At 44.9% G+C, this 16,191-nt stretch overlaps 1 protein-coding gene and 1 long non-coding RNA gene across 3 annotated transcripts in view; both read right to left on the bottom strand.

Annotated features, from left to right (window-relative positions):
- Positions 1-1,603, bottom strand: part of HEATR6 (HEAT repeat containing 6) — a 36,669-nt gene extending 35,066 nt beyond the window's left edge. Inside the window, exons 1-2 of one of the 2 annotated variants that reach the window (XM_025363553.1) lie at positions 1,541-1,603; positions 1,237-1,348 (exon numbers count right to left, since the gene is read on the bottom strand). Coding sequence is in view for 1 of the 2 variants with exons in the window: in XM_025363552.1 (XP_025219337.1) it covers positions 1,237-1,455 (219 nt within the window). In the remaining variant the exon portion in view is untranslated. Of the gene's footprint in view, positions 1-1,236; positions 1,467-1,540 lie in introns of those variants that run through there. The other variant, XM_025363552.1, reaches the window with a different exon arrangement.
- A 4,738-nt stretch (positions 1,604-6,341) lies between these two features.
- LOC112609492 lies at positions 6,342-11,434 on the bottom strand. The gene is made up of 3 exons (XR_003116208.1): positions 11,158-11,434; positions 8,069-8,169; positions 6,342-6,542 (listed from the first exon to the last, which is right to left on the bottom strand). It is a non-coding gene; the product is annotated as an uncharacterized LOC112609492 (long non-coding RNA).
- Positions 11,435-16,191: the final 4,757 nt, after the last annotated feature.

Here is a 16,191-nt window from a genome sequence, read left to right on the forward strand (position 1 = left end):
AATCTCACTCTGCTTCCTAATGACATACACTATTATTCTGTTGTCAATTCTTTCAGACCTTTTACTTTGCATACATAAACACACATATTTTAAAATCCCTCCTCCAGCTTCATACAGATCTCATTCTGTATGAATTGTTCTGCAACTTGCTTCAACCATTTACCGATACTTATTGAAGACTTTTCCAAAGCAGATTTTAAATTTTATGATCAAATTTTTTTCCTCCTAAAGAAAAGATCATTCTGGCATCAGAGGAATGACTGGCTTGGAGAGGAGCTAGACAGGAGGCAGGAGATCAGTTAGAAGAGACCAGTGGAACAGTCCAGGCATAAGACGCCTTGCCTGAGGTCTAAGGCACTCGCTATGGGAACAGACAGGAGGGGATGAACTGAGAAATATGTATGAGACACATTCTGAAATATCTGAATTGGACAGGATCTGGGATGAAGGAGGGAAGAAACAGTGTTTGTGTCTTGTGTGACTTGGTGGATGGTGCATGTGTGTTGCAAAGTGGGATGGGTTGTGGACGGGAATGTGAGTTTGGAGCTAACGAATTTCATCTTTAGGAACTGTCTAGTTTGAAATGCCTGCGCAAGCAGGCAACTTGCACCACTTCCCTCTTTCCTACGTAGGGCCAGAAGGCCATGGTGTCAACAGTTCAGAGAATTCATTAATTTAAGGCTTTATGTGTGTAAGATTACTCAAAAAGACGGCAGAGGGGAGGAGCCAGTGTGTAGGAACACAAAACGTAGGGGCTTTGTGGCAGAGTTTTGTATACTGTATTTTTATGAGCTTCAGTATTTTCATCAGCAAAAAAAGACCTAATACTACTCAAGTTCTAAGATTCCCACGTGGTCCGTGTACCATGTACCCAATAAACAGTACTAATGATGCATTTTGTCAACAAAGTGTTCTGGGTGCATAGAGAGGGAGTGAAGGAGGGTGCGGACAGATGGAAAGGTGGTATCAGAGAGAAAACCCGAGGCATTATCAGAGCAGGAGTCGTCAAGTTGGGTTTTGAATGAGTCGAGCGTGCCAAGCACTGCAGGGTCTTCCAAATGGAGAACTAAGAATGTGCCAAGGTAGGAGGGGGCACGCCAGCCTGAAACTAAATCATCAGGCGCGAGAGTAGGAACAGCAGAGAAAGGCAGGCGAAGGCCACCAGCTGGGTTCCCGGAGGGGTGGGGCTGGGGCCAGCAGGCGCCGCACCAGCTCTCTCCCGGGCGCGCCGCCTACCTCCGGAGCCACGCCACTGCCCTCGCTGTAGTTCTCGGAGATGAGCTGATCGAAGAGCAGGTGGATCTCCGTGCGGGCGGAGCTGCTGTCATCCGGGCGAAGGGCGCAGAGCCTGGCAGACAAGCGGCGAAACGCATTGCCTCGCTCTGGGATTGCTTCCCGCGGTGCCTCCCGCGGCTGCCCGGAAGGCAAGGAGCTGGCAACTTGCACAGCAGCCATCTTTCCTACGTGTGGGGGAGGGGGGAGGTCCCAGGGAAATACTTCCGGGGCATCCTCCCGCTCCGCGCGCTAGTTCCGGAAGTACTTTTTTTGGACCGGACTGGGACTCAGAGGGGTTTGCGTGACTGCGGGACGCCTCCGACTGGTACCCTGCAAATGCTTGTCAGAAATTGGCTTGGAGGCCGGGCGCAGTGGCTCACGCCTGTAATCCCAGCACTTTGGGAGGCCGAGGCGGGCGGATCACGAGGTCAGGAGATGGAGACCGTCCTGGCTAACACGTTGAAACCTCGTCTGTACTAAAAATAAAAAAAGAAAAATTAGCCAGGCGTGGTGGCGGGCGCCTGTAGTCCCATCTGCTCGGGAGGCTGAGGGAGGCGGAGCTTGCAGTGAGCCAATATCGCGCCACTGCACTCCAGCCTGGGCGACAGAGCGAGACTCCGTCTCAAAAAAGAGAGAGAGAGAGGAGAGAAGAGAGAGGAAATTGGCTACAGAAAGAAAGAATTGGCTTGGAGATTTTTCGCTGGCCACTCCTTCTTGAGCCCTGACTGAAAAGTGAGTTCTCAATTTGTGCTTCCAGAAAGTTTGCCCTCCCAGAATTTGTTCCTGGACAGGGCTGAAGGTACTCTATTAAGTACTAGAGTTTCAGATTCGGCCTGGAGTTGGAGAGGTTATGCTGTGGATGGCAGTAGCAGAAACTGCTAGTTCTAAGACACCCTTCTACTCTTCTAAAATCTTGCCCCAGGCACAAAACCACCCGGAATAAAGGCTACATTCCCCAGCATTCCTTGCAGTTGGCTGTGGCTATGTGATTACAATCTGGCCAGTGGAATATAGGGCAGCTTTCCCTACTTAAGTGACAGCTGGCTGCACTCTTGGTTCCTTTTTCTCCCCTTTTCCCAGTGTGAATCCTGTCATAGATCATGAGGCACCTTGCCCCACTAGAAGAGTAATTTTGGAGTTCAGCTGAATCATGTAAAACATAATCTGCCCAAGGGTGACCAGGTTGAGTTGAGACACCCCAAGATTTTTTGAAGTCAAGAAGCTGGAGAATACAATGGCCATTTAAAAATCTGTGATCAGTTTTCAGTCATCCAGGAAGTGGAGGCTTGGCTTTCACAGTTGGGCAGATTGGGAAAACCGTCTCTAGGGCCTTTGAGTTATGCAAATATAAAGCAAAACCTCACCCTTGGCCCTTAGGGAAAGCCTTGAAGTCACCTGAATGTATATTTTATCCTGAGAATAAAACATTTCTGTTCAGGAATGAAAACTGGGGGTATGCTTTAGCAGTCTTCAGAGGTAGTTTTCTGAAGACTTTAGGCTTGGAAAGAAATGTTAATTTTTTTGTTTGGATTTAGATTCCATTGTGCTGGTATGTTATTTCTTATTCCTGGTCTGTGTCCATATGTGCATGGTATATGTGCATGTATGTGTGTGTATTCGTGTAAAGAAATGTATTCAAGCATTTGTTCAGAGAAGATCAGGAGCTGAAACCTAGTCGTTGGATATTTTAATCTGGGTTCCCTGAAATCAGAGCCTCAGACAACGTTGATAGGTGAGTGGTTTATCCAGGAATGAACAAGGAAGGAAGGAGAATTAATACCAATATGTGCTATTGAGATGGCCGTTGCAAGGGGTGACTGATTGTTCAGTCCTCAGGAGTTTCTGAGAAGCCTTGTGAAGCTCTCAAAACCCTTCTGAAGGAACAGAGAGGGGAAGCATTTATCTGTCAGCTTTTGGCTCTATTGTCAAAAGTTGCCCACAAGGCATTGATTCACTGGTGTTCCTGTGTTGAGCATGTATCTGTGCTTGGTTCCTGCAGGAGTCCTATGTTGCATAGTCAAAGAAGCCCTGAGGCAACAGTGAGGAAACTAGGGTGCATATCTGAGGCAAGGCTCTCACCAGTTAGACCTATGCTAAGCTAGTAGATGCCTGTGATAAACTAGTTGCTGTAGCAAAGGCTAGAATAAGAATGTAAGACCAAGATTATGTGAAGTAGTACTAAAGAGCTGTCTTACACATTGGGCTAGAAGGATGTGAATGGTCATTTCCACAATGCAGGTGGTTCAAAGAGACTGTGGGAAGGATCTGGGTTTGGTGTGGTTGACCTTAAGTTGCAATATGGATGACCTACGTATTGTGTTATTCAGGTTGGAATGGTCCAGAAATTGTAAAATACAGTATACTGATGCCAGTCTGTTGAGTTCTGGTAGAAAATACCCTTGTGGATTAGTGTGGTTCCTTTAAGGAAATGGATATCCCTACTCTGCAATGATCACCAACTGAAGGAAACATATATCAAGCTCTGAGGGAGGTCTTTGAAGGCACCCTACATTGGCTTGAGTTTATACAGTAGCACTCCTGCTCCCATCTCCCACGCTGAAACTGTGAAAACACACCATGGCAAAAGCCTTCTTCCAAGAAAATCTCCTGTCTCCTCAATTCTCCACATTTTCATAGTCCTGCAGTGACTGAGGGGCTTTAAGCGGTGCTAAGCACGTTTGCATCGGATGATCTGGAACCTCAATGGAATTTCACTCCTTTCATGTTTGGAAACCTCTCAAGACTTCATTTTTATCCCTTCATGAGAGTCTGGGTCATCCTAACTCATGTAGGCTTGCATACCCCCATTTCACTCTAATTCACATCTTTGATTATTTCCTTCAGAAAATTTACCATAACCTGCAGTTATCTTGTTTATTTGCTTACTTTATCATCTGTTGCTTCCTCTAGAATGTTAACTCCATGAAGGCACAGATCCTGTTTGTCTCAATTGCTGTTGTATCCCAGGGCTAGCACAGCCCCTGGAGTGTGAATGAACTCACTAATTTTTTATTCAGGGTACCCTATTTGCCATTGGTTGATGCGCAAATCAAATGGGATTTTTGTGAAAATGCTTTGTAAACTATAAAGTTTTATAAGTCTTAGCATCAAATGAGGTAGATATTATTTCCCCCTTTTACAGTTGAGAAAATGGTGCCAAAGAGTATAAACGGTTGGTCAAAGCTGCACAGGCAGCAAATTGGTTGAAATCAGATTGCAGCCCAGGCTGGCTGTGATTGTGAAGAACATAGACAAGAAATTATAAACACATTGTTTTTTACTTCCCACATTTTGTAATAGGGAAAACCAGAAGAGAGGAGCTTGATTTCAGTATCCAGATTACACATTTAACCAGGAGAGGCTAGGAAGGAGGATTGGCCTTGAGTTCTGTTTCAGGGTCATCAGAGTATCTATTTGATTACATAGTAGTCCGCACTTATCGGTAGTTTTGCTTTCAGCCTTTTCAATTACCCGTGGTCAATCACAGTATGAAAATATGAAATGCACTGGGCGCAGTAGCTCATGCCTGTAATCCCAGCACTTTGGGAGTCCGAGACCGGCTGATCACTGGAGGTCAGGAGCTCGACACCAGTCTGACCAACATGTTAAAACCCCATCTCTACTAAAAATACAAAAATTAGCCGGACATGGTGGCACACGCCTATAATCTCAGCTACTTGGGAGGCTGAGGCAGGAGAATCACTTGAACCTGGGAGGCAGAGATTGCAGTGAGCCGAGATCGCACCATTGCACTCCAGCCTGGGTGACCAAAGCAAAACTCCGTCCAAAAAAAAAAAAAAAAAAAATACGAAATGGAAAATTCCAGAAATAATTCATACATTTCAACTTGCTGCTGTTCTGAGTAGTGTGGTGAAATCTTGAGCCATCCCACTTCATTCTGCCTGGAATGTAAATCATCCCTTAGTCAAGCATACCCACACCTTATATGCTACCCACCCGTTAGTCACTTAATAACCATCTCAATTATGAGATCCGCTGTCCCAGTGCTTGTGTTCAAGTAACCTTTATTTTGCTTAATAATGGGTTCAAAGCATAAGAGTAGTGATGTTGGCATATTGTTTTATTTGTTCTATTTTATTATTAGTTATTGTTAATCTCTTACTGTGCCTAATTTATAAATTACACTCTATCATAAGTATGTATTTATAGGACAGAACACATGTATATAGAGTTTGATGCTATCCATGGCAGTATATGTAGAGTTTGATACTATCCACGGTTTTGTGCGTTCACTGGGGGTCTTGGAACATATCCCCCATGGATTAGGGGTACTACTGTGTTAATAATCATTGTAGTTAACACTTACTGAATGCTTTCTATGTGTCAGTACTCTACATGACCCTCTTTTATCTTTGTAGTTTTATGAGGTACTATTATATATATGAGAAACTGAATCACAGAAAGACGAAGATTCTCACTGAAGGCAACGTGGCTGTGTGGTGGGCCTGGGTTTGAAATCCAGAGTCAGGGCTCCTGACTACCATGCTATAATGCATAGGCCTTATGTGGCATTCGACATGAGATTATAGTTTAGGCCCTGACACTTACTTGCTATATGACTTTGCCCCAAACCTCAGCGTCCTCAAATGGTGATGATAAGAAGTGCAGTCCTGTAATCCCAGCACTTTGGGAGGCCGAGACGGGCAGATCACGAGGTCAGGAGATTGAGACCATCCTGGCTAACACGGTGAAACCCCATCTCTACTAAAAAACACAAAAAACTAGCCGGGCGAGGTGGCGGGCGCCTGTAGTCCCAGCTACTCGGGAGGCTGAGGCAGGAGAATGGCATAAACCCGGGAGGCGGAGCTTGCAGTGAGCTGAGATCCGGCCACTGCACTCCAGCCTGGGCAGCAGAGCCGGACTCCGTCTCAAAAAAAAAAGAAAAAAAAATAAAAAGAAGTGCAGTCAAAAGGTTGTTAAGGATACTTAGATAATGTCTGGGAAGAATTTAACATGGTCCTTGTTGATAGTCAGTACGCAACAAATGTCATCTGTCCTTCTCCCCCCTCCTCCTCACCTTTAACCAAAAACTCAAATAGTATGAGTGCTTTTAACAGTGATGATTTATTAAAAGAAACAACCCCTCTTCCCTGCCTCCCATATCCCCTGTAGTCCCTATCCACAGGCTCGCCATTTTCATCCATCTTCCTGGTCGAGGAACTCCAGACAGTCACATCTTGGAAGATAGGAACTCCAGGAAGGGATGCTTATCTTAGAGAAAGATGATCCTTAAGATAACTCTTCATCTGAGAAAAAGACAAAAAAATTATGCCCCAGACCTACTGGTTTGGGGACCTGGGTCCACAGAATACAATCAAGAGGCAACAGTTCCTGACTTGGGAAATCAATCACACCTGCAAAGAGCCAGCCAGGCCCTAAGCACCCCAAGGATTGCAGGTGGATTGGCCAAATAATACATTCTGAACACAAAGGGTTTTTATTTAAAGTGTGTGCTGATTCTTTTGTGTTTAGTGCAACTTAGTTTATAATCAAAACTGAATTATGGTAGCTTTTTATTATGCATTTTTCAACTAATGGCTACTGAAAACAAATAAATTATCCTGTGAGGCCCCCGAGACATTTTCACAGAAAAGGGGTTCTCATAAGTCAACATGGTAATGTACGTCACAGGGTTAAAATGAACATACTTTTTTAGGCTGGAGTACAGTGGTGCAATCTCGGCTCACTTCAAGCTTCGCCTCCCGGGTTCACACTATTCTCCGGCCTCAGTCTTCTGAGTAGCTGGGACTACAGGTGCCCGCCACCATGCCCGGCTAATTTTTTTTTTTTTTTCATATTTTTAGTAGAGGCAGGTTTTCACCGTGTTAGCCAGGATGGTCTCATCTCCTAACCTCGTGATCCTCCCGCCTCAGCCTCCCAAAGTGCTGGGATTACAGGCGTGAGCCACCGCACCCGGCCAATGAACATACTCTTTAGTCATCAATTTTACATCTTAGAATTTGTCCCAAGGACAAATATGTATACAGTTTAGTACTTGTTACAGTCCTATTCATAATATCAAAATAAGAAATATCTTAAACATGTATTACTAAAGGTTGCTAAGTATCTGAGCATAGATGATGAACTTCTATCAAAGATGATGGGATAGAAGCATTAGTATTGACATTAAAGTTGTTTGGGGCTGGGCACGGTGGCTCAGGCCTGTAATCCCAGCACTTTAGGAGGCCGAGGTGGGCGGATCATGAGGTCAGGAGATCAAGACCACAGTGAAACCCTGTCTCTACTAAAAATACAAAAATATTAGCCGGGCACGGTGGCCGGCGCCTGTAGTCCCAGCTACTCAGGAGGCTGAGGCCGGAGAATGGCGTGAACTCAGGAGGCGGAGCTTGCAGTGAGCCGAGATCATGCCACTGCACTCCAGCCTGGGGTGACAGAGCAAGACTCCATCTCAAAAAAATAAAAGGCACAAGATTATCTCATTTTTATATAAATATTATATATTTGTGTATGTTTAAAATATGCACCAAAGTGTTAAGCAGACGTTTTGAGGTGGGGGATTATGTGTGATTTTTATCATTTTGCTTAAATAAATAGTCTGATTTTGCTCCAGGACATACTGAGTTAGGGAATTATTTTAAAGGTCTGGAAACCACCATCCTGTGATGGATGCATCTTTTTCTTGGGAAGGTTGGAGGAAGAGGGAGACAGGTTTCTGTCCTACTCATTTCTGGAAAGTCCTACTGAGGCTAAGTGCACAACCCTCCTAGACTGAACAACGTTTGGGAAAGCAGAGAGGGCCGGGTGTTTTTACCTGTCCTTACTCTGCAACACACTCATGACCACACCCATTGCTGACACAGTGCTCTCCGGGATTGCAGTCCCAGTCACCTGTGCAGAGCTGGATGCAGGTACCTATGGAAGAACAGATGTGCTAAAAACCACTGTACTTTTGGGACAGATGCTACAAGAACTGCCCTTGATTAAGAAGTCAGTTCTACATTTTTCTTTTCATTCAATATGCAGTATGATTTATTACTTGCAGAATAATATCATTAACATCTTATACATTCTAGTTAAAGGCAATGCATTGACATGATCTCAAAAAAGTAAGGCCTACTTTAGAGATGGGGATAATTGTGTTTGTGGAGGGGAAGTGCAAAGAAGCCCACTTAAATGTCTTCACTTTCCCCACTCTGCAGGGAATAGAGTGGAGAAGAGACTCACACTTACCACATGCCATCGGGAGTCCCTTGCAGTCACCCCATGCAGTGAGTCTTACTAGGCCCACTTTACAGGTGTGGCAGTTGGGGCTCAAAGAGGTGACTTGCTAGCCAGTGGGTACAGAAGTGAGATTCAACTGAGATTTGCCTGGCTCCTCGGTCTGAGCACCTTCTGCTATCCCACATGGTGAAGCTCATCCTGACATAAGTGCATATCTCCAAATTTCAAGGAGTCATTCCGGACCTGATTGGAGGCTCCCAAGTTCCCAGAACATCAAGCTCTTTGAGGACCAATGAAGTAGGTTCAAAGAGTTGGTTAGGATCGCACAGGCTTCTAGGAAAACATACTCAGAACTCTGGATGAATATGTACTGTACTTTGATTGGCTACTCAGCTGTTAGCAGGAATTTCTTTACCTGATTATGTCCCTGGATCTTTCTGGGACTTTTCTCATCTGTAAAAAGGGGCCCCTGGAGTCAGCAGGGGTAATGAGTTTTATTCTCCATTGTCAACTTCAGTCAATGGAGGTGGCTGTCTGATGCTGTTTTGAGAAGGGTCAGACACCTTGTCCAGGTTCAAAGAGAATGAGTGCTAGGACTGATTAGCAGTATCTGAGGGGTGTAAGAAGGGGACCTGGTGGGATATCTTCAATGTAGTTGTAGACCTCAGAGAAAATCAATACCATCCCCTCATGCTTCCCGTAGCTTTTGTTGATTTGTGGTGAGCAGGCTGAATATCCCTCTTTACCACTCACAGCAGTTTGACTTATTAAATCAATAATATCTACTTATTAAGTATATATCTATTGATTTCTTACTATGTATAAAACAGGAAATTATTCAGCAAATACAAAGATGTAAGACAAACAGCTTAGAGTCTAACAATATGGATAAGACATATTCAAAGTACTAAAAACAAAGCAATATGTAACAAGTGTCCTAAGAGTGGTATATTTGAAGAATTAAAGAGTCTCAGCTGGGCGTGGTTGCTCATGCCTGTAATCCCTGCACTTTGGGAGGCTGAAGTGGGAGGATCGCTTGAGCACAGAAGTTTGAGACCCAGTCTCTACAGTTTTTGATTTTTTTTTAATTAGCCGGGCTTAGTGGCACATGCCTGTGGTCCTCGCTACTTGGGGGACTGAGATAGGAGGATCACTTGAGCCCAGGAGATTTAGGCTGCAGTAAGCCATGATTGTGCCACTGCACTCTGGTCTGGGCAACAAAGCAAGATCCTGCCAAAAAAAAAAAGACTCAGAGAATATGACATTACTTCCAATTAGATTAATCAGAAAAGGTGAGTTTTGAAGTGCAGGAATCTTTTTAAGTCAGAACTGAGGGACATGGGTGGAGTGTTGTGAGAAGAAAAAAAGAATTACTAGCAACAATTCACAAGGGGAAATGCAGGGCCGGGATTAGGGTGAGGCAAGTGAGGTGCCTAGGGCATGCGATTCCAGGAGGCCCTTGCATAATGCTGGTGGTGAGCACCCGTTTAATGTTTGCACCCTGGGTACCTCATCCACTTCACTCCTCACCCTGAAATACAAGGAACACAGGAGGAGTGGCAAAGGGAGGGCTGGGTAAGTGTTAGGGAACAGCTGGAAATGAAGCAGGAAAAGTAAGTAGGGGATAAAGTTACGGGGCGTGGGGGGTGCAGATCTTGAGGGCCTTAGGAGTTTGGATTTCATTTGATAGATCAAGACAGGGATGTGATTGATGTTTAATTAGGAAGATTATTCTGGTGTGAGAGCCTAGAATGGAACAGAATGCAACAAGCAAGTAAACTGCAGCAGAAAGACAGGGGCAGGGAGAGCTGTTAGGAAGCTCCTGGCATGGCCCAGACATGAGGTCATCGGGGCTGGAAATACTGTGTGACAATGGGAGATGGCAGGGGAACAAAAGAACATATGCAAGAGACACTTTCAGAGAATGGACAGTATTTGGCAACCAGTTTAATGTTGAGGGAAGGAGAGCGAAGAAGAAAAGAAAGTAATAACTGAATCCAATAATCTTTAGAGAGAAGAATAAAATACCATGAAGGATAATGCAGGAGAAAAGAAAGTTTGAGAACTGAGGAGGTGGCAAGCAGTGTCAGACACAAGTCAGAGGTTAAAGACTTGGCGACTGAGGAGTCATGAGATTTGTCCACAGAATCTGGAAGAGAAGTTTCAGGAGAGTGATGGGGCAGGGCTGGAGGCTGTAGGCCATCTTCGAGGGGTCAAGGAATGACTTATTGGCAAGTAAGGACAGAGAACTAAGATTACTCCTTTGAGAATGTTGGTAAAAGGAAAAGAAGAGATTGAGATGATTAATGTTTAACATGATTAAGAAAATATTTTCTCTAGGTGATCCAATTTATTTGTAGCAAGAGAGGAAGAAGCTTATGGAGAGGGAGATGGCAGGAGTCAGAGGGTGGCTGATGAGGGGGTAAGAGGGGAGGTACAGAGAGTCCAAATGGAGCGGTGACCCAGGGAAAGGAGTGGGGGAAAGTGGAGGTAGAAGAAAAGAGATTCTGCTCCGGGGAGCTGGGTAGCACTGGAGGGTCCCTGCAGTGGCCCTTTAAGACCTTTTCTTCTCTCCTTTCTTCCCCTCTCCTCCCCAGCACACACTGGTCCCTGATGTCCTACTTTCTGGCCCCCTCATTCAAGGAAAAATGAACTGGGCTACTTTTTGCCTGGACTTACCCAAAAGTCGCAATGGCCTCACTGCAGCCTGAAGCCCTTGTACCTCTAGGCTGAAGATGATGAGGATCACAAGGAGGAGGAAGGCTGCCAACCTCATGTTGCTGTTAGAAGGCTTTAGAAATCACAGCAGGGCTGAGAGCAGCTGAAATTTATACCTTCCACCTGCTGAGCTGGAATGCAAGGCCAGGGGTGGGACTAGGAACTGCAGACACCTAAGCCCTGCCCAGAAACTGACATTTCCGGAGAACAGCCACCTACCTTGTGTACCCTGGGTCCTTCCACGTTACCTAAGCAAGGCTCTGAGCCAAGGGAACACCCTCCTCTGACAGACAGATAGGACTACTACACCAGGCCGGGTGCAGTGGCTCACATCTGTAATCCCAGCACTTTGGGAGGCCAGGGCAGGAGGTTCACTTGAACCCAGGAGTTCAAGACCAGCCTGGGTTACAAGAGCAAGACCCTGTCTCTACAAAATTTAAAAAAAAAAAAAAAAATTAAATAATGTAAAAGACTCCTAAATTTAAAAAGCTGTGAGTGACTGAGAAAAGGGCTGGCGTAAGTATTGAACATAAGTATTGAATGTCTGCTATGGGCCAGGCATGGGCTCGGCATGAGAGAATCCCAAAGAGAAATTACAGTCTGGGAGCTAGGTGCCAGGTAGCAAGGGTGCAGTCTGCTCTTTCCCTTCTTCCCCCGACCCACCCACCCCCAACTTCCAGGCCTAGCACCTCTGGAAATGAGGGTAGGGAAAAGCAGTACAGTACAGGCAGGGATGTTCCTTATCACCTGCTGGTGGTACAGAGGTGACCTCAGTCTCCCACTGCCTTGGTCTGATTCTCTCTGCTTCTGGGCACCTAGGCAGTGATGGTCTTTGCCTATAGGAGCTATGTAATTTTCTTGAGATAAAGCTCTGCTTCCTTTCATCCAGCTTCATTTCTGAGAACCCAAACTCAAGTTATGCATATTAAACTCTTCTAGGATATCTCTCATCCTGCAGTTCTGGGGTGGGAGTGGGGGTGGGACCATAGTAACCAACCTGCTGGGGAGTGAGGTTTCATTTCCCCCTCCTTGTAGCACTCCTAATCTAGACGAATGATTTTCTTAAACACACACTACCCTTTTTTATTTTTTTTAGGGGGGAGTGGGGGTGGTGTCAGGTAGCGAGAAATATGCCCTCTTCCCTCTCCAATGGCAAGGAAGCTGGAGACATGTATAACCTTTGGCCATGTGTCCTGTGTCCCAAAAGATATATAATGTGAGACAAGGAGGATACCTGGGCTGGTAGAGGGTAGTGGGATAAGTTTGCAACCTTGTGATAGTCCCCCTGGGCCACTTTCTAAAGTGAAGTCAACTTTAGACTTCACTTGTAAGTCTAAAGTAGTTGCTGTTTCACTTCTGGTTCCTAATTCTGGGTCTACAGGAAGAGACCCCCTCTGTACTACTTCATGTATCACAGTTCCTGAAATGCTATTAGTTAGAGGTCCTTTGGGCAAACAACTGACCTTTTCTGCAAATCCTTCTTATCTAGCAAGACCCAGCCTAAATGTCACCTCCAAAACTTGCCTCAACCTCCACCCCTAGGAGAGTAACATTCTCTTAGTACTTATCTTGTCATAGGGCTTATCAGACTCTATTGTAATTAATTATTATGATGATTTTACATTTCTCTCCGGTATCTTGATGGCTAGCATGGGGTCTTGCTGATCTTTCATCCTCAGCGCTCAATCATGGGCACTTATTGTCCTCACTAATGTGTGTTTTGGGAGGATGAGGAGAATTCAGAGAGCCATTGTAATTAGGAAGACACCTCACATGGCTTTCCATACAGATAGGCATTATTATTGCCATGTTACAGTTGAGGAGACTAAGCCACGGAGAGTTTTAGTAGCCCCAAATAATAGTTAAATGCAGAACCACAATCAAACTCCAAAGAGAGTGGTCTAAACTAGTCCACATGACTGTCAGGCTACATCCAAATTCTGAGAAAATAATTTGGACTCATCTCTGGGTACAGATAAATGAGGTTTTGAGGTCAGAGAATTCTGCTGTATCGAGTGTGGCACTCATAATCACGATTTCTTTAGCGTAGAACAACTGCTTTGAGCAAAGCAACTCACTCTAGAGGCTTCTGAGTGCTCAATCAGATTAAAAATAGGTGTCATCCACCCAAAACTGTTACTTTGGATTTAAGTGAGTTGAAGAACAGTATGTTGCCCTTATTGCTGGCTGTTTACTAAAGCCGTTTCGAGCTTGTGAAAAGAAGCCTGATCCAAGTACAGCACAGTGGCTGAGAGTGAGGACCCCGGAGTGTGACAGGTCTGGTTTGCATCTGGCTCCACTACTTGCTAGCTGTGTGACCTTGGGAAAATTAACTTCCCTTTCTGAGCCTCACTTCTCTTTTCTGTAAAGGGAGGAGTATAATTCCTACTTCAATGTTGGACAGACCAAATTACCATATATGTACACGTACATACTCCTGGCACAGAGCCCTCAACACTAGCAGCTACTATGTTTGTGAATTTCTGTGAAAGGGGATGCGTGTCTTTCTATTCCCTAGAGCGGGGCACCTACAGACAGCTCATGCAAAGTGTATCATTTCATTGAGGAAATATCTCAAGATAAAGAAAACTCAGAACCTGTCCCTATTTTATTCTGCTGGATATTGTAAACTGAACCATGAAGAGACTCCAAGGCCGAAGCTAGTATTACTGTCACTTCCATAGCTCTGTATGGGCTCATGATTTCCATATGGAGATCAGGAAGCTTCGTATGTGACCAATTCTGCCTATAGAGTGATTAGCCAGGGGAGGGTCAAAAAAAATCACAGTCTTACATAATTTCCTCACAAGGTGACAAAGAGCATAGCAATTATCTACAGGGGACAGTCACCACCCAAAGGGCTTCTGCTCCCAGTGAGAGCCTTTACAACGTGAGAGGGTCATTATCAGCAATGGCTTGTGAGTACTCAGCTCTTCCAAATATCAGCTCCACTGCTCCTTATGCTCTGAAACTAGAGCATGAGACCAAGACCTGGGTTTCTGGGAGGGGCCTGCAAGAGATAGCTAGACACCACAGTAAGTATGCGTCCTTCCACCTACACCTCTTCATCTTGTACCAGATCTAGATAGTGTAACAGGTAAGCCTAAGAATCTGAGCTCAGGACCCAGATCACCTGGACTCAGATCCTGACTCCAACTTAGTAGCTGCATGACTGAGGACAAGTTATTTAACCCCAACATCATGTTGCCGGGGGAAGTTTCCTTTGATGACAACACAGATGGGCAGAGATGGGCTGAGATTTATGTCTTCCCTCCCAGCATGTGCGTCCTGGCTCATGACACAGGTATTTGGAAGCTTAAGCCACAATAGGAAGCTGACCTTTCTGGATTCTATAGACCTGTGTTTAGCATTAAGTATTTTCAAACAAGCTTTCTAAGCCAAGGGAAACAGCTTCTTCCGCCTAATAATTAAGACTTCTAAAGAATGGTGGCCACTTTGAATGACAGAAACAAACGGGGCAGGGAGAAAGGAACTGGCATATACTGGGCCAATTCCTTCTATGTGCTAGATTTTACCCCCCAACTTTTAAAGATCAAAAACATTGTCAGAGGTTGTCTTCATTTCACACCGGAAGAGACAGTAGCTTGCCCAGGTTTACACAACTTAATTCCCCAAGTTTTTCTGATTTCAAATCCCAGCCTCTCTCCTTCACATGACACTGTTTATGACTCTTCTTTACACACTCCCATTTACCAGATTTAGATCCAAATATTAATATTACAGGGCTCAGGTCTTGGCCTAGGAACAAGGACTGGCATCCTCTTTTCTTCTTCCCCCAATCCTCACAGAACTATCTAGAATTCCTCATTCAATCACACTATCTGAAATGTTAACAAGTAGAGACTTCCTAGGGTAAAAAGCCTCTTGGCATGTTCAGATGTAGGGAAAAATCCCATTTGATTATGATAACATTTTCTTCTTCTTTCCAACTTGAAGAAAACTTAAGTCTTCTTGTATTACAGGTTCTCAGAAATGTTGATCCATCTTTTGTATCTAAGTTTTGTGTTTTTTTTCTCCTATTGCAAAAGCTGCTCCAAATTCAGCCCTGCTGCTCCGTAGGCTCTGAATGTTCAGAAGAACATTCACATTACGAGGATGACTCCATGGAGTGCTTGATCACTAAGTTTGGTAACTAGCTGGTCAATCTTTTTCACTTTAGCCACGGTTGGAGAGGAAAGCCTCTATATGAGTGGCAGAGGCTGGCTGGCTGTTTAGCAGACTCATTTTTTCTTTCTGAGGACACAGTAGCTTACATTTCCTAGCTTTCTTTGCCATTGGTTTGCTACGGCCAAGCAATTGAGTTCTAGCTAATGGAATATAAGCAGAAGTGATGTACCCCACTTCCAGGGTGAGACGCCTAACTCCCCTGCTCCCCATGCACAGCCTTCCGCTCTCTCCTTCCTATTGCTGGCATGAAGCACATAAGCAAGCTGTCTTGGAAGCCACGTGTTGAAGCTAGTGAAGACTACAAGATGGAAGGAGCCTGGTCCCGGAATCACCACTTGGAGGAGGAAAGCTGCTTGCTGTTCAAGTACACCAGTTTTGGATTTCACACGGGAAGGGATAACCAGTAAGGGATAACAAGTTAAACCAGTAAGATTTGGGTTTCTGACCCACTATCTGACCAGCAGATCAGCTGACCCCCTTCTGATCCCGTAGCTGACTGACAGATTCATGAGAACTATTGGGGGAACCTGCCCCCAGTATTTCAACGTAGGTTCTTTCTGTTTTCCATAAGTGTCGGCCAGCTGAGAAATAAAGAGTACAAAGAGAGGAATGTTACTGCTGGGCTGCCAGGGGTGACATCACATATCGGTAGGACCATGATGCCCACCTGACCCTCAAAACCAGCAAGTTTTTATTAAGGATTTCTTTTTTTTTTTTTTTTTTTTTTTTTTTTTTTTTTTTTTTTTTTTTTTTGAGACGGAGTCTCACTGTGTCTCCCAGGCTGGAGTGCAGTGGCGCGATCTCGGC

This window comes from Theropithecus gelada, chromosome 16, assembly GCF_003255815.1.
Source record: "Theropithecus gelada isolate Dixy chromosome 16, Tgel_1.0, whole genome shotgun sequence".
In the NCBI taxonomy this organism is placed as follows: Eukaryota; Metazoa; Chordata; class Mammalia; order Primates; family Cercopithecidae; genus Theropithecus; species Theropithecus gelada.